Below are 23,045 nucleotides of genomic sequence, written 5' to 3'. Positions count from 1 at the left end.
TAAATGAGCGTACTTTCAAAATGTCTCTCACTCTGAGCACTGTGATCATATCTTATTGGAGGGCTATCAAGCCCAGGTACAATTTTCACTTGTACACCTGCCAAAACAATAAATTATTTAATCTATTCTGAAATAAAAAGAACAAAAACCTGAAACCACCCAGAACGATAAATATTGAAGAACGACTGATGGATCATGCCTAAAAGGAATACAGCAAACAGTAATAAAACTTTCACAGCTTTTCTTTTCTTTATATAAGAAGAGAGTCTACATATAAACAGTATGGACTGAAGCGGCATTCATGCTCCCGCTCTGTAGGAGAATTATTTATCTTTAGCTCTATTCCTGGGAGGATGCTTTTGACAACATCTCATCTCACTGTCTGAAAACCACTGCCATCCATTAGGGCCAGGAATTGCACTACGATGTCTTTGTGGGAGGCTTTGCCAGTTGCACTACGTTTAAAAGCTTCGAAGGAAGCAAAGCAATACTGAGGCAAAGAAAGAAAACATTTATTGTTCATGAATGTGGTGTCACACAGGTCCTGTCAGAAAAGAGCAGGGAGGTGAGGTCTTGGTTTGAGGTCTCTGAAGTAATCCTGCCTCCCCTCTTCTCTAAGCACAGGAAACTGGACTTTGGAACTGTTCTTTTTCAAGAACAATCAGCACATTCGTGTAAAAGCAGTACATTGCAAAAGACAGTCTAACATTCCACATGACAGCTAGGTTTTACATTTGTGATGCCCACTGTAATTTATATCCTTATAAAAATTTACAGAATAACATTTTTTGTGTCTCAGTGCAAAAGATATATATTCCAAAAGAATTTCAGAAAAGCCGTGCCCTTGTTAAATGTCCGTCCATATCCCTCCCCTTATCTGTACCCCTACAATAGTATAATTGGCCTGTTTACTGTACAAGACCACCAATAAATAACTAACAGAAGCAGTTTTACAGTCACTGTCAGGTAGCAGCAGTGTTTCAGCTTAGACTTTAAATACATATTCACAAACAACAGTGTGTCACTGTACACCCACAATTCATCAGAACTTTAACTATAGATAATAATAATAATAATTACATTTGTATTGATAGTAATTACCATGACAATAACAACAGAAAAAAAGAAATACATAGTGTCACATCGGCATTAAAGTATTTACATTGCTTTTTCAAGTTCTGTGGCTTAATTTCCCGTGTGTGAATTTCCCAAGTAAAAGAAGGCAATGAAGTGTCTCTAAGGTAAAAGGTTGACAGTGGGGAGTTTATCAGCTGGTGCAGATGCTATTGATGGAAATGATGCCTGGGTCCACCAGGCCAAGCTCCTCATGCTCATTCACACACAGCTGATAGCCACAGCCCCGCCTACGCTTCAGTGGGGTCACCTTGGCATCAGGCTTGGCTCGAGGTGGCAGGAGAAAGCCCACACTCCCTGCAATCAGCATGTGCCAGATGCTGTGTATGTAGAAGTAGTTCTCCTCTGTCTCCACAAAGGCGTAGAGTGCCACGGCAGATGTGGCAATCATGGTGCCCGGGAAAAGGAAGAACACCCAGCGCTTCCAGGTGGGCGGGTAGCAACGTCGACGCCGGATGGTGCGCACAGTCTGACAAGGTCCACAGACACATAAAAAAAAAGATTATCAATATCACTATTTACACCTGTTTTTTTCTGAAAGCTCACAAAGTAACATTTTCCAATGGGAACAGTTTAATACCCACTCATAATTTCATACAGGAAATGACAGCTTCCAAAAGAAATTCCATGAAAAGAAAAACACAGCACCAATCCTTTACTGAGATCCATTTACAGACCAAGAAAAAGACTTAATTTATTCCCATATGTGCTGTGGTGCCTGCAACCAATATAACCCTAGCAACAACCACTAAGAACCTGAAAAAATCTATTTTTGTATTCATGTGTATCTGACCTCATCGCCACAGACTAGAAAGCAGAGTTATAATGTGCGCTTCCCAGGGCTGTGTGTAAACACGTGTTTGAACACATTGTCATGTGTGTTTCTTTTATGCTCACATGTTAACAGCATGATGTGTGTCAAAGGCAGCAGAGTCTCGCGTAGCAAACCACAAAGTGTTTTATATAGTGAAGTTTATTTTCATAGATCATAGTTTGTTTTCCACATGAATTGATCTCCAAGGCCTTGTGTTTAACGGTCTTACTAATTTAATTTAATGAACTTTTTTATGTAGAAAGAGCATATTGAAGTGGGAGATCACACAGGGAGAGTCATTAAAGAACTGAGACCAGTGGGATTTCAGCGAGGGACCACTAGACATCTCTATTTTATTGCAGGTGGAGAGGGATGGTATTCTCTGTGAATCTCTTGTGGTTTTATTGTATGAAATTTTGTATTCATGCCTAGCGCCGCAGAAAAAGTCTATCATCTGGATCAGCTGATGGATTAGTGACGTGCCTGTCAATGCTTTATCTGCTTTTTTATGTTTCTTTGCTGGAGCTGGATATGAAATCTATTTTTGAGAATATGTGCTAATGCTTTCTGTAAGTGTCCCATGATTGCCTCTATTACACCGCAAAGAGAAATGAACATTTAATTTCATTCAGTCTCTATTTTCATCGCTTCATAAACACTGATTGCTTGAATGATTTTTTTTCTTTCTCAAAAGGTTATTATGAAGAATTTGACACAATATAAGGGGAAACGTAAGCTGGTCGTGAATGACAAAAGTAATTACATGCACGAAACGGCTCTGTATGCATTTAACAATGAAGAATGCAAAATCCTTGCATACTTTTGTGGTTAAGCCAAATAATTCTAGACCAGGATTGTGTTTTTATGTATGAGGCAGGGACCTCATTTAGTTTGAAGAATTAGGGATATTTGGCATTGACAGAGTTGAACTTCCCCCCCCTTCCTCTTGCTGCTAATGACACCCCTGCACAGCAGCAGACGCTCTGTGCCCTCCGCTTGACTGATCTAATTCGGTTGTGTCTGAGAACATTCAGAATGCCAAGCTTTGCAGAAACATGACAAGCTGAAATGAAAGGGCTCTTGTAGAAAATGTGCAGTGCTCAGACTCGGAGTTGGAGTACGGAGCGGAGAATGTTGAAATGCAGACATACGCTGTTGAACCGCTGATAAATTATTAAGTGTCAGGTAATCAAAGCAGAATCCCGGGTTTATCTTTAAAAACTGCAACATTAGCATGAGATTCAACTGCCTTTTATGGAAAGGTTGCTGCGAGGAGTTTATTCCTATGCAGTCTGTTGTTTCATTTGCCAAGGGAGGATGAGATTATCTGTCTCTGTTTATACTTCCAGTCCGTAGACACTGTCACAGTATATCATTTGCCACTCGTCAAATAACATATGTCAACAAACCATCTATAATTGAATTACAAATCAGCCAAAGACTAAAGAAAATCAGCCAAATATTGAAAGCCGGTAGCTTTACATACATTTGCAGTGATTTATTTTAAAGCATTTAGAAAGAAGATATTTTTGACAATAGTAAAAAATACACTTTCCTACTTATTGTGCTAAAGCTGCAGGGTTTACATGGTGGAATTAAACAGTACTTCGTCTTCCAATATTTCTGTAGGATCCTCCAGCTCGCAGATAGATAACTCTCAGAGCTACAACTCCCACACTTTATTCAGCACAAAGCTTTCTCCAAGGAAACCACAAACCTTGTTTTCAAACTCATGTCAGAGGTTTGGTGTTAAAGGCTTTTTTTTCCACAAGAACCTTGCCTGAAAGACTATTATTTTTTATCTTCTCAGTTCAGGGAGCACATTATGACTCGAAGAAGAGTCAGTGAAAGTACAAGCTGAGTTATAATGGAACTACAACCCATGACTAATACCCACAGGCTGCAAAACTTTTAAAGCCCCTTCAATACTAATGTAAAATAGCTTCATTGGTCAGAAAACCACCAGTTTTTTATGCATGCACATGTTCCAAGCCTATGTTAGCTTACATGACAGATTTAATCCTTTTATACTTACTATCATCAGGGACTCGAGGGACTGTGGAGACGCATTTTATTTGCATGTCTGAACCAGCGTGAATGTTAAACACAAATTATGTATTAAAGTAACAGTTTCATGTTGTGCATAAATATAAAATAAAATATCTCCTATTGCACAATAATTTTACACCCTATAAATACAAGCAGAAATGCTTTTACACCTGATTAATACAGGTTTAATTTAATTTTAATAAGCATACATATAATGTGATAAAATACATTTTGGCACAAGAAAATTTTTTTTACCCAGCCCACTATAAATTTTCAAAGGTTATTTATATATTGGATAAAGATTTTTAGTGTGATACTTGTAATATCCACATTTTTATTTTACTTTATATGTTCTTACCTTATATCATATCATATTTTTATTTTTACTTATTTATCGCTTTAGACTGTTTCTCTACAGTTCCTATAAATAAGGAGATCATTTTTCTCTTACCCATGCCACGGCCATGATGCCCAGAGCAAACAGGCTGGGTCCCAGCAGGTTCCACAGACCATGACGATCCAGCTGCAGTGCCATGGACAGAGACATCGCCCCCAGCAGATACAGAACCTGACAAAAAAAAACCATGGATCAATAACTGCCCTCCATAAACACAGTCAGCATTGTTACATGTACAAGCAAGAACATATTTGTGCGGTCAGGCGATAGCACAACTCTACCTTTGGAGAGGTAAAGACTATTGTCAGTGTGGCAAAGCTGTAATCTTTTTTCCATACATATAGGAAAAATGGCTTTGCATCAAATCTCTAAACCATCAGGTGATTCATGTGTGGACTATACTTTCACGTTTTCTCTGTTTTGAGCTGACATCCTGTTATTTGGCTTTCAGAGTTATACTTTTCTTAACACACGTGTTTTTTTGCCATCAAGTTCTATTGGAGATTATAGCTGTGATGCTCCACAGAAATAAGTTCCTTACTAAAAGAAATGTTGTTGTGCTTTGTCAACAAGTTCAACAAGGCTTTGGATGTTGTTATTTTCTACTAATCACCACAATAATATATTACAAATTTTAGTTTTCAGTTAATAGTCTGCTGTTGCATGTTTACGTGTAACATTGAGCTATTATTAAAGATGTCCATGTTATGAAAGAACAAACAGGTTCGCGGTTGAGAATCATAGACAGTTTGACAGTATTGACAGATGGTTTTGAGGCACTATAGAAGTATTTGTTCATGTTATCTATTCAAAACAAGAAAATATAAAATAATGGCAGCTATTTACTGCATTGTTAACTGCCACAACAAGCTACCTTTAGCACACAGCATGCAAGTCTGTGCTCCAAAAGGTAAAAGCCTCTCATTATGTAAATATACAAGCACTTTAATGTACCCGTAGGGAAAATAACTGCAGAGTTCAGGTGAACTCAAAATGGGTATTTTAAAGTGCTTATAGAAAAATACACTAGACCTCTTTTGAAACAGCTGAAAGCCCCAATAAAACAGTGAAAACAAAATGCTAACAATAGAGCCGCATGATATATAAAATCAGTTATTTTATTTTATTTCATTGCCAAGCTCACAACTGGACATAAAGCCACAGGATATAAAAGAGATAAAGTGAGAATGAAAAAAATCAATAAGCTGTGCTACACATGCTCGGGGAGAACTTGAGCCCATCCAGAATGCCTAGGGTCTAGTAGGCAATGTGAGGAGGAATCGGGGATTTTTGAGCTGGTAAGAGATGACCTGTCTGCAGGAGAATAGAACTAATTGGCACACACCAAGGAGGAAAGGAGCAGCATGGTGCAGCCTGAGGACTCTTTGCAGCAACAGTCATCAGTCATGCTGCTCTGGTGGATCACACAGTGGCACAGAAACAAGCATGCATTGCATGCAGGCATGAATGCATAGTGACAAATGAGCCTGCAGGAATTCTAAAAAAACAATAACAATCTATTTTTATCTGCAACTTATATTTTCATGCTTAATAAGATATATAGTGTGTCAGATTTAATGTATATAGTATTGGTGCATGTCTAATGACCGTACCACACTGAGGTGTCATATAACGGCCAAGGAAACAGTATGTGATGAAGTGGAGCTAAGTAAAGGTCAACTTATCATCTTTTAAATAAAAATTTCATAATTAAATAATGCTGGAACCAGTAATATATTAACATATGCATATATAAAACATTTTTACAAGGTTGTACAGACATTTGATGTACTAAGATTCCTGTGGATTACTGCTAATAACTGCTAAATTATTAGCAAGGTTACATACTCATTCATTCTATAGTATATTTTCAAATTTTCAAATTATTTGTGAAGTCACTTTACAAATATTAGGAATAATATCGGTTTAATTTCATATCATGAAAAGCAAACGGAAACAGAAAATTTGGAGCATCAAACACTGAAACAGAAAACAGCGCTTCTATTTGCAGCAGATATTTCAGGCATACCTATTTAGCTACTAGTAATTAAAATCATGTGGCTATTTTTTTCTGATTGACTGAACAAACATGTTTGATGTCCTACAGTGCAATTACATTGGTGAGAACAATGTTGTCAGAACTGTTCAGTAAGGAAGGGGCAAAATTACAAAGATGTGATGAAGTGTAATTATCTTCATAATTGTGATCCAGAACTTTCACCAAGTTGAGACTAACATGCCTCCTGGTGCTCAATCTTTATGTGAACTAGCATAAAATGATTTTCAGCCAACATTTTTGTGAGACATTAAGAGCTTTGCGGGTCCAAAAGTCGCATACTACACAGCGAGACAAACAATATTCCATGCTCTTAGGTCCTTTATCCTCTAGTACTAGTGTAACATACAAACAAACACACACATACACACACTCAGTGTCTCTTTCAAGTACACAAACGCACAAAGTCCCACTTGCCAGTCCTGACATGTGCGATTTGATTAGTGACTGCGTACTGCAGCGCTAAGCAAAAATGAAAACTCTAGAGGACAGCAGATGTTCATGCACTCCCCACCCTCCTCCTACCTCACACCCTCTCTCCACTCTCCCCCCTCTCTCTGTCTCATTTATGGACATGGACACACATTTACACATACGCACACACTTTCCCTCAGACTGCTCCATCTTGGTATGCAGCCAGGGAGTGACCCATGGAGAAGGTGCACCTGTTAGTGTTTACCATTACCCACGCAATATGTCAGCAACCAGAGAATTTAGTGCCATGCAATGCTGATTTTAACACATTGATCTTTTCATTTATGACTGAAAATTGAGGCATATGAGATGCTCGTTTATAGCGCTACAGCCTCTCAGTCCTTTAATCTAATCTAATCTAATCTCTCTTTGTTCATGGTCTGGGAGAGTGCAAAGGCATCAGGGTCTGAAAACGTCTGTTTCCGGATGTCTGAATCTACTGACATCTACCTACAACTAACATTTTATTAAGTAGCAAATGTGACAGGCTGAGTTGTTTTTCTAAATGGCTGTTTATCCATTTAGAAACATAATCTCCACATAAAAGGGTATGACCTAAGCTGCACTTCATGTGTCCAGGCTGAAGTGCCGCTTATTACTTTGCAGCTAGAGTGGGGAAAATTAGTGTGTTTATAAATATGCACTGTTAATGATGACATGCATTTTCTCAGTTCATTTGTGTTGAGATCAATGTATCGAAGAACTGTTGATATCACTATGCAAGCCTTACATTTTCATCTTTATCTTTATAAAGGGAAAAGTTTCTATTACAACAGGACTTTTCAGTTTTATAGAAAGAAAACAAATATCCAGTCTGAGTATCAGTAGAAACAGGCTTCGCTCAGAATTACACATACCTGTTTGATGATGGATTTTAGCCTAGCCATTGCAATGACGGTGACCCACACTGACATGAGTGACCCGAGGAAGTCACAAAACTGCAGAACATCATACTCCATGATGCAAAACACCACAATACCTGGCTGGTCGCATGCATGGTAGAACTGTGAGAAAAGAAGAGAAAGGCACAAAGGTTACAAAAACACGCAGATGTGTCAGAACAATAGACGGCACAACAGCACAAAAGTATTGATTCTGTAAAAAGCTTGAGCTGAATGATAAGCTGAATAAAATAAGCAATACCCAGGTTATTGCTGGTTACTGACAAAGAAGCTATACAGACCATTCTTTTACAAACTCATCTCAGATTCATTGCAACACAGTGGCATGCACATACTGGCCGACTCTATTTATGTATGAAATCCCACTAGCATATGTTTGCAGCTATATTTCTTGCAATTTTATTTTTACAGCTTTGTTGAAAGAAGAAAAAAAAATTCCGGTATGAATACATTATCTATAAAATGTCTACTCACTACTGTATACACTATCAATAAATGATTATATACAGTGGGGCAAAAAAGTATTTAGTCAACCACCGATTGTGCAAGTTCCCCCACTTAAAATGATGACAGAGGTCAGTAATTTGCACCAGAGGTACACTTCAACTGTGAGAGACAGAATGTGAAAAAAAAATCCATGAATTCACATGGTAGGATTTGTAAAGAATTTATTCATAAATTAGGGTGGAAAATAAGTATTTGGTCACCTCAAACAAGGAAAATCTCTGGCTCTCACAGACCTGTAACGTCTTCTGTAAGAAGCTTTTCTGTCCCCCACTCGTTACCTGTATGAATGGCACCTGTTTGAACTCATCATCTGTATAAAAGACACCTGTCCACAGCCTCAAACAGTCAGACTCCAAACTCCGCCATGGCCAAGACCAAAGAGCTTTCGAAGGACACCAGGAAAAGTATTGTAGACCTGCACCAGACTGGGAAGAGTGAATCTACAATAGGCAAGCAGCTTGGTGTGAAAAAATCAACTGTGGGAGCAATCATCAGAAAATGGAAGACATACAAGACCACTGATAATCTCCCTCGATCTGGGGCTCCACGCAAGATCTCATCCCGTGGGGTCAAAATGATCATGAGAACGGTGAGCAAAGATCCCAGAACCACACGGGGGGACCTGGTGAATGACCTGCAGAGAGCTGGGACCAAACAAGGTCACCATCAGTAACACACTACAACGGCAGGGAATCAAATCCCGCAGTGCCAGACGTGTTCCGCTGCTGAAGCCAGTGCATGTCCAGGCCCGTCTGAAGTTTGCCAGAGAGCACATGGATGATACAGCAGAGGATTGGGAGAATGTCATGTGGTCAGATGAAACCAAAGTAGAACTTTTTGGTATAAACTCAACTCGTCGTGTTTGGAGGAAGAAGAATACTGAGTTGCATCCCAAGAACACCATACCTACTGTGAAGCATGGGGGTGGAAACATCATGCTATGGGGCTGTTTTTCTGCCAAGGGGACAGGACGACTGATCCGTGTTAAGGACAGAATGAATGGGGCCATGTATCGTGAGATTTTGAGCCAAAACCTCCTTCCATCAGTGAGAACTTTGAAGATGAAACGAGGCTGGGTCTTCCAACATGACAATGATCCAAAACACACCGCCCGGGCAACAAAGGAGTGGCTCCATAAGAAGCATTTGAAAGTCCTGGAGTGGCCTAGCCAGTCTCCAGACCTCAACCCCATAGAAAATCTGTGGCGGGAGTTGAAAGTCCGTGTTGCTCGGCGACAGCCCCAAAGCATCACTGCTCTCGAGAAGATCTGCATGGAGGAATGGGCCAAAATACCAGCTACTGTGTGTGCAAACCTGGTAAAGACCTATAGTAAACGTTTGACCTCTGTTATTGCCAACAAAGGTTATGTTACAAAGTATTGAGTTGTATTTTTGTTATTGACCAAATACTTATTTTCCACCCTGATTTACGAATAAATTCTTTACAAATCCTACCATGTGGATTCATGGATTTTTTTTTTTTCACATTCTGTCTCTCACAGTTGAAGTGTACCTCTGGTGCAAATTACTGACCTCTGTCATCATTTTAGGTGGGGGAACTTGCACAATCGGTGGCTGACTAAATACTTTTTTGCCCCACTGTATATCACATTATCGTAGTAAGACATCATTCATTTTAAGGAGAACTGGGGTTTTTATCATTTTATAAAGGAGGATTTCTTTTGTTAAATAATATTTCAAAAAATTACACAATAGGCACTTTCTCAACAAAAGCATGTGAAACCTTTTCTTCAAGGAGAAATATTAAATTAGTCCCCTGAGATATGAAAAAGCATGGTCTGCTTTTAAATGTAGTTTTCTTTCACTCTATAAAACGCACTCTTCTTGGTTAGGAGGCGGATAAAATGCAGCAGATTATTAAAAAATAATGATGCCATACCGAGCATTGTTTCTGGCTCCAGCAAGATTTCATCCTTAGCATCAATAGTAACGTTTATTGTCAGTATTTCTTAATTGTAATTCTGTGCTAATATACTAGATGTAGCTTTTTAAAAGGTACTGTAGCTGAAAGAAACAAAACAAAAACAAAAAACTTCATTTGATTCTAACAGTTCTAGTTGCCAAACGGTACTTTTGGTGGGGGTGAAATAATTTACCCAAACTTAATTTTGTCGTCATTTTTGCAGTGAAAATGTTTTCTAAAATTCGCTGTTGCCTGGGGGAAGTTCCCGTAGTGGAAAAGTAATAAAGTTATGGCTCTGAGCAGGGGATCATAGTAGAGATACTGGAGCATTTTTGTTTTAATGAAGGACATTCATTTTAATGCTTCCAATGCAGAATAGAATTGTAAGCATAAGTATTTCTGACTGTGGTGTAGTTTGGAATGACTTACTCAGAAATAGGAGTATGTCATCTGCATACACGGGAATTTGATGCAGAATGTGTTTCCTATTAAAGCTCGCCTTGCCACAATCTGATGACTTTCGGAAAACATCTGCTTTTGTGATTCTTTCTTTCTTTATGCTTACTTTTGTGCATTACTGATACCAACTGTTTATTAGCAAAGTACCATGCTTAAATAAAAGGAAAATATACTTTAGGTTATCACTTTTCACTCACAGTGGAGAAAAACATGGTGAAGATGTAGACCGAAGCCTCCAGGAGGTAGTGGCTTCGGATGGCGATGGCCACGGGCGGGACAAACATCAGGTTACTGAGACAGAGTAGCAGGGTGGAGAGGAGCTGGAAACTGTACGAATAGGCTTCTGAGTTGTCTGTGCACCCCCATCCATCCCAGCCTAAAATACCAATACACACAGACCACCTTAGTAAATCTGGTACTTTCACCTAAAAAACTAAAGCTCTAAGACAGGTTTTTGTTTTGTTTTTGTTTTTTAACAGGCTTTACATGTTGGGAAAAGCATAAATGGTGCCTGACTTCCTTAAACCCTCAATCAATTCCAGGAAAAACGTGGTTTTGGTTTATGAATGAGAAGAGTTTCCCCAGCAGGTGAAACTGTTTGTTTCAAACCCTTAATCTCTTAAAATGTATGAAATATTTATTATCTCTTGACAAGAATAATGCCTTAGCAGCCTTTTGCTATGAACAGACATTTCTCTGCAAAAATAATCAAAAACAGATATGTGTGAAGTTGTTTATCCTGCATAATAGAGCCTCCTGGTGTGAACTCACTTCTATTTTAAAACACCCCCGCTTTGGTACATTGGATCTTTATCAAGTGGTTGATTGAATAAGACAGTGTGAATTAAATATTCGTGAGCACTGTTGAACAGAGGTTTTGCAGTCTGAGATGGGCCAAGGGCAAGTGCTGAATGCAAAGCGTCTGCCAGGAAGTAGTCACACATGTGAAGTATGACAATGAATTTAACTGAGGAGAAACCAACTCTGATAAAAGAAGATCAAAGGCAGGATTTAAAAAAGCCTCAGAGGACATGCTTTGTTTAGTTTCATAAGCTCATCTTTTATTGAAAAGCTGTTGGTAATTAAGACTGTGTTTTATTGTCTTTTTTTTTGTTATTCTCTTTTTATTAAACAACCTATATAAACACAAATAATCCAAAATAAACATATAATCAAGAACAGACGTAAATAATAAATAAATAAATAAATAAAAATAAGAAAAACAGACGGGTGTACCCTCTAGTGTGTATGTACTCGCACACACATATTCACTCACACACCCATATTCTTAAGCATACATACACATACCTACTTACATATGTGTTCACTTGTAGTCTCATACATACTAACATATACATATAAACACATAACGATTCAGAAATGTGGCATATATAGTTACAGAGATTCAAACAAGATCGGGTCTCCTTAACCGGATGTAGTGTTTCCATTTACCCCAAATTTCACTAAATATATCAAACTGGAGTCTTTTAATGAAGGTAATTCTTTCCATTTTAAACATCCCATGTACAGTCTCATGCTAATCACCCAGTGATGGAATTTTCACACTAAGCCATTTCTTGGTAATAATTTTACGGGCAGCCAAACTCAGGATACCATACAACTGCTTAGACATTTTATCTACATTTACTGAGTATAAATATCCAAACAAAAGTTCGTCCCAATTAAAGGGAAGCTGCATACCAAAAATAATCTGCAACTCAGAGTGGATCAATACCCAAAAAATGTTGATCCTTGGGCAAGACCAGAACAGATGAAAATGTTTTACTCCTTGGGCCCCACAATTTCTCCAGCAATTAGAGTGATTAAAATAATGTTTACTTTGTGCAGGGGTAATAAAAAACCTACAGATACTCTTCCAACCGTAACATCTCCATGTATTAGAACTAGAAATTCTCCACTGAAAAGCGCACTGCTCATACCAAATGTTATCTGATATTGCTATATTTGTTTCATTTTCCCATTTTTTTTTGATGTAGGTAGTATTCCACTTCTTAACCTCTTGTATACCCTTGTACAATCTTGAAATCACCTTAAGGCCTGTGTCAGCCTGATAAGCCTTGACAAATATACTCAGAACAGGTAAAGAAAAAAGATCTGTTCTCTTAGGTATAAAATTATATAGATGATGCCTAATTTGTAAGAACCTAAAAAAGTCCGTTTTACTTAACTGTGTTCTATTGTCTTATCAAAATGCCTTATATTAGAAGATTAATACCAGGCCACTGAATGAGTCACTGAAAAGTGGCACATACAATTTAATTGCAGAATTGTCAGCTCAATTTTGGAAAATGACCTGTGCCATCCCACCTGGCTCGCTCTCATTTTCTTGTCACTCCGCATGATGTCTTTTCCAACAAATTAGGAATTCTTTGCAGCAGTGATGACCTATTTTCTCAAAGAAAAGTTCTGTCTTATCTTTCATATGTGAAAGAATCTTTTGACAGACAAGTGTAATTATACATTCAGGGTTGCACTTGCTTGCTGTTTATTAATTACTAATTAATTACTGATAAATATTTAAGGAGGTTGTTAAATATATACAGTACTAATTATTTTTCCCTTACATAAAACAACTTCCGCTCTTTTATTAATAACTGCATGACTTAGATATTAAAACAGAATCAAAAAAGACTTTACCGGACCACCTCGTTTCAATTTAATTGACAGTGTGCACTACAAGTTCAAATAAATAAACAAGGATTTAACAAAGCTGTCCATTTAAGCTGGAAAAAAAATGTTACCTGCTTTGCATTCACATGCAGCATAAAGGTAATTGTTGGTGCGCAGAAGCTTGCACTGTCCATACGTCCCACAGTCATTGATGCACGGAGTCAGGTATGCACGCATATAAACCTCTGCAGTTACATTGCTGCATTGCTCAAATCTGGAAAAGGCAAAAATATATGATTGCAGGTGATGCCTTCACTGTTTTTCATCTGCATAATGATTTTTGTTTATGGCCAAATGTGTCAGATCTATAGACTGCATAGCTGTGCACACTTTTTAGCATTCCAAATTAAGCTGGTAAACAATATACTTACTAAATACAAATATAACAGCATTGTTATTGTGAACATGTTATCAGCTGACATTCACATATCACTCCAAGCTCTTTTAGAGCTTTGTCTCACAAAGCCACTCAGGCGCCTGCAGGGTTTTGTCTAGTTTTCTTGTGTCCTCCAGAAGCCCTCATCACCACAAAACACTGGAGATCAAAAGGTTGTTTCGGCATTGCTAGATGTCAGACAACTTCATTCTATTAGGCCTCGGAAATCTCCAGCTTTATAACGCAATTACAAAACTAATTTTCTGTAAATTATGTCTATTCCACCAAGGGTTCTAGTTTAACCGTCATTAATTATTTTGAATAGGTAACTCAGCTGTAATTTCTCACAAAACTCTAAGTCTACAGGTGACTGCATATTCACAGACAGAGGTTACTTACTTAATTTGCTCATCTTTAACACTACAAAAACAAAAACTGCTAATCAATCAGTTAAAGAGAATAAAACTTCAAATATGTTTCTTTATGTGTTTCTGCAACATTTTATTTATTTTGTTTTTATTTAGTTGTATACATCAGCTTAACTGTATATTTGAAGGGCACCTGTCATTTACCATCTAATGACACCTGATTGGTTTAGTATATGCAAATGCGTGGAAATCTAGCACATAACACTCTGATCTTTGTCTGCATTTTCATACATCAGCTAAGTGTTCGTGTGAGGATGAGTCCACGTCCCACACCATCTGTTATTATCTGTTATTCAAATTCAATTGGAACTCCCAAGTGGGACGGGAAAAATCTGCTTAATTTCATTCTGTTCACATTTTTGTGCCATAAAGGCTTCGCCAGAACAGCTCAATCTGCTGAATTGCTAATACTTACGAACTCGTATATAACATTACAACAACAAAACTTAATGAAAACATTCGCTCTAACTTCTCTCTCTGACATGATTCGCACCGACTTTAAATAACCCTCAGAGAAAAATACTTTACTTCTTGAATTCACAAGTTAAGTAACACTTACATAAACATGGAGAGAAAAACAGAAAGAGAGGGACACTGGTGTGGCCTTTGCAGTAGGCCAAAGCCTTATTGGTACCTACAAAGTATACTATTAATATCCAAATACCACTACCAATAAAACAGCGTTGCAATAGCATTTTTTTTAAAAAGCTTTTTGCAAACTTTTCTTGGACCCTTTGAATTAAAACTGGATGTGTGCATTTCGATTACAACTTGATTGTTTGATTTAAAATTCACTATGATGTGTGCAAAAAAGTGGTAAGTGTGAAAATATGGATAAACCTCAAAATCTACCCCTCCTTTATGTCATATGCTTGGTGTGCACCATACACACATTTATGAAGCCAGTGCCAAATCAGTCTGCTGGGTGACAGATGGCAGAGGATGTGGTTCAATGAGGGAGGCTTCGTCATTCAAACAGAAAGCATGGTGTCTTCATTATGGCAATGAATTATTTATTTTGGTAAACAAACTAGTGATTGTGTTATGCTGACAAATTCAGAAGATATGAATGTCCTATTTTGCAATTGTCTTTGTGTAATTGACAGCAAATATTGTCTCGTAGAGGTTGCTGTGGAGCATTGGGACCTGGCCGAAGAACTGATTATGAGAATGTCATAAATTTATGTCAAAATGTATGACGTTCAGCTTGTTTTGTTGAATTCCTGCTTGTAAAAGATGTTTTTGAGACTTTCTAGGTTGAGCACTCAGGAGATTATAGTTTACACAATTTTAAAGAATAGTTTAAAGAAGGCATAGCTATAAGGATTCTTACCATTGGACCCAATTTATCAAGACTTTTTGCCAAGTTTTTCAACCTCCTGTTTGACAGGAGGTTCATATTTAGTGTATAACCATAAAAGCAAGTATCACAATTTTAACAGAGCAAATATTAATTTCCAAAACTGAAATAATGTCTCTTTATAGGCATAAAAACACATACTAAAACTTGGTTTAATTCAGCGGTCCCCAACCTTTTTTGCGCCACGGACTTAACGATAAAAACGATTTAAAAAAAAACAAAACAATAAAAACGATAAAAACGATAAAACCCCTGAAAACCAGAAATTTCACACCCTGGGGGTTGGGGACCGCTGGTTTAATTGATATATATTTAGGATAAGATGAGATGAGAAAGTTACAGCAGTTACAACACTATATGTAAAGCACAGATAATATATAGCAAATATGGAGACTGGTATGAAGCTCTATAAAATAGAATACATAACCAACAAACAGGTAAAGTTCTCAAGGGAAGCAGTGCTTTCTGTCTTACCCATGTTCAGTAGCACACAGAGAGCGCAGACTGAGGTACCAGGTGCCTGTTTGTGGGTAGGGAATCCTCAGTTTGGTGATATTAGTGGAGGTGTTCACAGAGAGGAAAAACCCTGCCACTGATTCTGAAGAAAAAGGTAACACAATAAAACACAGTCCAAGCTGTGACAGAGAAGGTTCATAACTAGATAAGCTTTGCGCATACAAGGCAAAAATATCGATTACTTGTGCTGTTCTCACAATTCTACTAATAAACTTGCTTAGATTCAAAATCACACACTATGTGGCTGTTTTGTTTAAGCAAAATTTGGCATACCTGATTCACATTTCAGTGATGTGTTTTCGCGTAAGAAAAGTGGCATCCCGTGGTTGAGGCAGCCAAACACTGTGAGATTAGCTCCTTTCAGCGTAGACTGCAGGAAAAACACATAATCAAACGTCATTCATCCGTCCAACCATCAACCATCTGCTGCTATCATTCTGGTGAGCTAACACTGTTCATGATTACCTTTAGGTCTATTTTCTGCACAGCCACGAGATAGTAAACTTTAAAACTAACAAATCAAGTAAAGTGCTCTCTCTCTGTCTGCCAGAGGCACCTACAGTAAGTGAAGATGTTGGCAGTTTATCGCCTTGAAGCATCAATTATACATTAACATGCTCATGCATTGAAAGAAATCCAGGAGAATTATTCAAGCGTCGGGAACTGCATATGCTTATACAAATTGGTTCATTCTGCAGAGAGGTGAAGGGAGGCCACAGCTGTCCAAATTGGTCTATTGGTAAACAATAAATAGCAGCAAACTAGATGTGTCAATTTGCACTCAAGCACCAAACTTGACACTTTATTAGTTTTAAAATGCCCCTCCATTATTTACCCAGTCTCCATCTTTTGTTTCTGTGTGTGTAGGTGGGTACAGCGATGGGTCAGTTACTAAACCACAAAGTATGCTAAAAATCAGAAGACTTTCTGACGAAAACTTTACATTCAGAAATTCACCACATTATATACATTTGTGGGATAACTTTAGACAATTATTTCTTAAATACATAAGATTTCTATCACCCTCTTAGCAAAAAATGGGCATAATGTATATATAGGGAGTTGGCAAAGTTGTTGATTAATGCAATGACTAACAAACACTTTGCCAGGTGCTGAGATTTCAGGCTTCCTAAACTCACCATCTGGCCTCTATTCTCTTGGTGGGAAGACTAAATCACACCCAGTGGCATTTTGAGAGAGCCCCACACCCTCCCCCTCCTTCATCCTGGCTCTCCTCTACAGTTTGAGGATAAAGGATTAAGCAACAAATATCAAAGTGGCTCACCAGATGCAAACATGGGGAGAGCAAAGCAGGCAAGAGCCACCCCAAAGCCAGATAATATGATTCTAATTGGCAGGTCAAAGAGCTCCATCAAAGTAGAGATGTTTGTAGTCAATGTAGCTAGATGGCAAGGTTGGTGTGCCAATTGACCAGTCAAGCACTATTAGAGGGATTATTATAAAAGTACAAGTATGTACACATTAATTTTTTTGTGATTTCTTTCCTCTGACTTTTTCTTTTGTAACAAAGGTTTATCCAGCCATTCATGTCAGCAAAGGATGATTCCTGGTGAATCTTATTCGATAATCTTCTCCCTTGCTCTTAAACACCACTAAATGGTTAATTTTATACTTTTACTGTGATGTATACCCTGTGATAAACTGGCAACTTGTCCAGGCTGTACCCCCACCTCTCACCCTGTGACAGCTGGAATAGGATCTCCCCCTCACCCTGACTTGAGGATGGACTGATGGAAGGATAGATGGATAAGCAAAAAGTTCGGTATAGTCTGATACCTTAATGAGGACACATTTCAGTGACACTGATTTCCTAACTTTTCATTCAGAACAACAAAGCTGTCGGCTGTTCTTGTACACTAGAAAGCTCCACAAAGCTCAGTGTAAAAGTCAAAAGAGACATATTTTTTAATTGAGCAAAATGAGAGTGTGTGAAGCGTTAATGATGCAAAGGAAATAACAGAAAACATACTTTAATTATTAGACATTTGTTTTTTAATTAGGGCAATTAAGATAGAGGAATTAAAATAAATAAATAAACATCCATATTACTTTATTATTATTTTAAGCATGTATGGGAAATTACGGCATCACAAACCAAAAAAAAAAAGACATACTAGAGGTAACTGTAAATTCTTAGCATCTTGAACTGTTGTGATTACAGTCCCAGTCTTTTCTCAAAGTTAACTTTTTTGGAATTCACTCTTAAAAAACAAGTTACCAATCTTAACTTCCTTTTTTGCTGGCCTCATATGCATTCCTGAGCATCTGTTGACTCAGTAATACTGCAGTATTAAAGCCGTTTAAACTGACAGAATCGTGAGGTTTTGCACTGTCACACAAAATATACTTTGTCAAGGTTTAGCGAGGATTCAACTGTATGCTGTCGCATATGAAATAACAAATCCCACTATGGAGTGCTCGACCTACCCCAGCCTGCAATTCAAGCTGCTATGAAAATTGTTACAGGGTTAAAGCTTACATGAAGCCAAAATGTGACGATGTCCATCCTGTTTTTGGTGTATTTACTCAAAATAACATGACAGACACATGTGTGTAAATTATTTGCAAGTTAAAAAAGCACATCTATAATATAAGTGCACCCAACCTGGTTAGCCAAGAAAGCTAAAGATGTTCAAAAATCAATGGAGCATGTGTAGCTTGTTTTCATTTTTTAGAAATTATATCCCCTTTTAAAATATAAAAAACTATAAGACTATTTCAGAATCAATGCACTTTTTAAATATGATTTATTATTCCACCAGTAATGAATCTCAGTGATTCATTTATTCATTTCATTATCTGCCCATAAACATCCTGGTTCCCCAGGAAACACATGCAATTAAGGAAGAAAGATTATCTCAAGATACAGAGATGTGATATATGTGATCACTCTCAAATCTATCATCCAAACCGTTCATGCACTCGAAACAACGATATTCCCTTGCTTCTTTGATATTTTACTGATAACTTTTGAGGCTCATTCTGTCTCTCAAATCTGTCTGAAATAATTTCCCTTCAGCGTGGATGCTGGCTTTCTCAGCACACTGCATCATTTCTGTCCAGAACCCAGAATTTCTAAAAGGATTTCAATCACTTCTTAAAATAGCTTTAGCTGTCAGGGCATTATGTGATGTGTTGTTAATAATATTCTATTCTTGTTCTGCTTTAAGAACACATTCATGTCTGGAATTCTAATGTTGATTTTGTATGTTTTTTTTATTTACTGGCTTTACTCGTAAAGCCTTTTGTAATATGATTGTGAGCATTGCTATATTAATCATGTTTAATGTTAGGATTTATATGCCCGATCCATTATGCAGATGTTAGTTATGATTGGTGAATGTGAGTGGCAGACCCATAATTCAATCAGGGGTGCTATCTACCAGCAAAGTAAGGCTCAAGGTTAAAGACTGAAGAAAACTACTGTGGAAAATCTTTAAAAGGATCACTTCGACAGCCCTGATGCATCAACTCTGATTGCTAAAATAGAGGAGAAAAAAAAAGGTTTGATGAATGCCAGTTTGTCTATGTTGTATACTGACATGTTTTTGCTTTGCTGAGTTTAATAGAAGTTATGCTGATGACATGTGCCAGGCAGTAGATAATGCCAACTGATGCAAGAACATGGACAAGCTGTCATGTGCTGTATATACTGCCTCCATATTCCAGTGCCCAAACTAATTAAACCAAACTCCAATCTCTGTGATGGGTTTTAATTTTAATCAATAATATATCTGCTATCTGGATATCTTTTAAAGCACATGTTTCAGCCTCTGACCACATGAATGCTGCTTAGCAAAAGCAACAGAAGTTTTATTAGTTTGGGGGGTTTTTTTGTAATTTATTTATTGGTATCAATCCAAGTTTATTATTTTAAATAAAAGATACACGTAGTGCACAATTAAGATGTGAAAAATATTACATTTCTTTAGATTCATTATTTATTGTGCATATGTTTAATTATATATTTATGAAGATTTTTAAAATGATTGTTTTAATCAATATTTATTTTAGCATTCAATTTCACACCTCTCCTGTGTGATAATGACAGATGGTGTTGCACAACTCTGCCATAAAAGCGCCTAGTTTTCACTGGCTGATTAAAAATATGAAAATAAATGGCCGTGGAAATACTGGATGTGAACATAAACTTACAAATAGAAAAATGAACATAAGAAATTAATATAGTTTTAAAAAAACATATTTATTGTTTGTCCCTGGCTGTTTAGCTATTAGGACCTAGTATAATATGTAAGCATTATTTTTCATGTATCACACTTATTTATTTTTTAATCTCCTCCCCCAAACACTTTTATGCTGCCAAAACAGTTTATTACTGTGACAAAAGTACTAGTGCATAAGGGTTAGCCAAAGCATTCATGAATATGCGCTCATTACACTGTTTCTAATTTCTTTTCTGCGTGAGCCTTACCAAAGGTAAACTTAAACTGATCAACTGCCAGGTGAGGCATCAGTGGGAATAAAAGCCATATGCATTCCTTTCACACTTTTGCACAGAGAGTGATGCAAGGCAGACAAGCAGGTCCAGCTATTGTCTCCTAAAGCCCTGCAAATCTGCCAGAGTCCCCCACAGGCAGCGGCTGACTGGATTCTGCGCCTGTGACAAGCAAGTGACAGATCATCGCCGAGGGGGGTTAAATCTGTTCATAGAATAATATAGCATGACAGTCTCTCTGAAGAATACATCTAACGGCTCATACAACTATCACACCAACCAGGTTTCATCCCAGCATACTGTCTTTGTGACATCTGCAGTGCGCACCCAGTTAAAATTAACCAACAGCACACACTTGGGAGTATACCGGGGTGTTGAATGGAGGGTGAAAGGGGTCAGGGAAAACACTTTGCTACTGCAAAGATAGCACCGATAAATACAAAGAGAGGTTCTGCTGCAAGATAAAGGACAGATACAGTAAACAGGTGAAAATGGGCACACCATGGAGAAAGCCAAGGGGCTCACGTAGCCTTTGTGGGTGGTGACAGCAGCCACAGCAATCCCAAACTCCATTGATACACTGTTAAATGAATTACCATCAATTATTTTCATTTCCTTTAAAAATTTTCTCTGACAATCTTGGAAAGAAGGCTGTTTGCTTTCTTACCGGGGGTTAGATGAGAAGATCGATCATTAATTTCATCTGTGTGTGCGTGTGTTCAGTAGAGATGATGGATGTGTAGTCTGGCTTATTATAAAGTCTTGAAGCGGTGAGAAACAGTATATAAGCTGCATTTGGACAATTTCAAACCTGTGAGGACAGGATTGTACGGGGGGGAGGGGGCACTACACATAGGGTTTACTTTCATTTATGATTAATCTGACATTAATTTCCTCATTAATTGACTTATCTTGTCTATTAAACCTAGAGCGTAATAGATTTAGTGTTAAATTCAAGTCTGCTGCTGCAAATGCTCTTTTTCATCTTTTTTAATGTCTGACATTTCCTACTGTTTATATCTTTTGTGCTAAATCACTGGTACTGTGGGCAACACATTTTGTTTACCAGTATTTTTACTCTATCTTTAAATGTGGGGAGATAGACCCGATATTTTAAGCAATACTTCCCAAACTGTCAGGATGTTCCTTAGAAGTAAACAATCAAAGCTATCTGTTAGTGTTTTGTGCTTCATCTTGTTGCTGTCTCAACACTGGCTGGCTTTCTCTCCATTAGAAGTAAAATGTTTAAAAGTCCATCTGCCAGCCTGTAGCTCTCCAGTTTCTGGCTCCCTGTAGACCTCCAGAGCCAATGCAGGTGCATTCCTAATGCCATTACTATCTGAAGGACAGATCAACACAGACATATTAAATCCTGCTTGGCTGATTTTTGCATTTTGTTTGCTCTCAATTAGAGACATATGCCACAAGCCCAAACACTGGCGCCTGTTTCATTGTGAACTTTTTCAGTTCCCACAGCAAAGTCTATGACCATACGTGCATCCATATTTAGCAGGCGCGCTCAGCCAGGCACTTTGTGAGCCCAGTTATTCACCCTTGCTAGCTGCTGATTTTCTCCTCTATGACTGTTGCAAATTTACTTTTCTGATAACAATCTGATCCCTGCACAGGATACAGCAAGCGAAGGGTGAGAGTGGTGCCAGAGCACTGTCCAGCATCTTGGGCCAAATCCCTTCCTTGGACCAGGATGATAATACTGATTTGATGAGCTAACAGTGCCTCGCAATTTTACAAATACTGCGAGAAATTATGAAAGAAACAATAGTTGTATCATCTGTAAACCTCACCATGTTGAGTTTGAGCTCCATGTTTAGGACTCCTCCACTGTCTAAAACGGGCATTAGGTTGACGGCGAACACGGCTGCCCTGTCCGGTGGAATCGATATATTTGGACCGAAGAAGACGTAGAAGTGCACAGAAAAAGTGTCCAGCTCATTGCGCAGAGTAGGACGGATCGGCCAGCACTTGTTAGTGTCTGCAGTCGGTGCAAGGTAAATGATGCTGTCTTCTGAGGTGTGCAGGTGACTGCTGTTCTGGGACAGGCTTGGCAGGGCTGCCATTAACAGTGTATCAGATAAGGAGAAACCCATCGCTGTTCCAAAAGACTGAGGCATGTTCATCGAGGAGCTGGGTTGTGCTTGGTCTTTCAACAAACTGGGTTTGGAGCAATCTGTTCAGGAAAAAAAAAGTCAAAACAATGCTGTTATTTAATTTGCACTTATATGCACTATAAGCAACAGAGTCTCTATAAATGTTTGAGCTGGAGCTCTGTGTTTTAGATCCGTGCTTACAGGCAGTGTTTATTGTTTGCTATTGTTCCTCAATATCATTTATTCTCTCTCTGCTCTCTTGTGACCCCCGACTGATCACCAAGGCAGCCGCCCACCCTGCTGTTAAAAACTCTGTCTGTTAGAAGGTGGGTTTTTTTCTCACAGAAAGCATTTCATTAATGGGGATTAATGGG

The 23,045-nt window shown here is 38.0% G+C and overlaps 1 protein-coding gene across 1 annotated transcript in view; it reads right to left on the bottom strand.

Annotated features, from left to right (window-relative positions):
* Positions 1 to 490: 490 nt before the first annotated feature.
* tmem8b (transmembrane protein 8B) overlaps positions 491 to 23,045 on the bottom strand; it is a 36,120-nt gene continuing 13,565 nt past the window's right edge. The window contains exons 6-13 of the mRNA XM_026187552.1: positions 22,369 to 22,751; positions 16,360 to 16,456; positions 16,045 to 16,168; positions 13,478 to 13,620; positions 10,913 to 11,091; positions 7,782 to 7,928; positions 4,449 to 4,565; positions 491 to 1,603 (exon numbers count right to left, since the gene is read on the bottom strand). Coding sequence (XP_026043337.1) covers positions 1,268 to 1,603; positions 4,449 to 4,565; positions 7,782 to 7,928; positions 10,913 to 11,091; positions 13,478 to 13,620; positions 16,045 to 16,168; positions 16,360 to 16,456; positions 22,369 to 22,751 — 1,526 coding nt within the window. The 3' untranslated portion in view covers positions 491 to 1,267. The remainder of the gene's footprint in view (positions 1,604 to 4,448; positions 4,566 to 7,781; positions 7,929 to 10,912; positions 11,092 to 13,477; positions 13,621 to 16,044; positions 16,169 to 16,359; positions 16,457 to 22,368; positions 22,752 to 23,045) is intronic.

Source organism: Astatotilapia calliptera, chromosome 12, assembly GCF_900246225.1.
Source record: "Astatotilapia calliptera chromosome 12, fAstCal1.2, whole genome shotgun sequence".
Lineage (NCBI taxonomy): Eukaryota > Metazoa > Chordata > Actinopteri > Cichliformes > Cichlidae > Astatotilapia > Astatotilapia calliptera.
The sequence above is the reverse complement of the archived record's forward strand: the minus strand, read 5'-3'. Positions and strand labels throughout refer to the sequence as shown.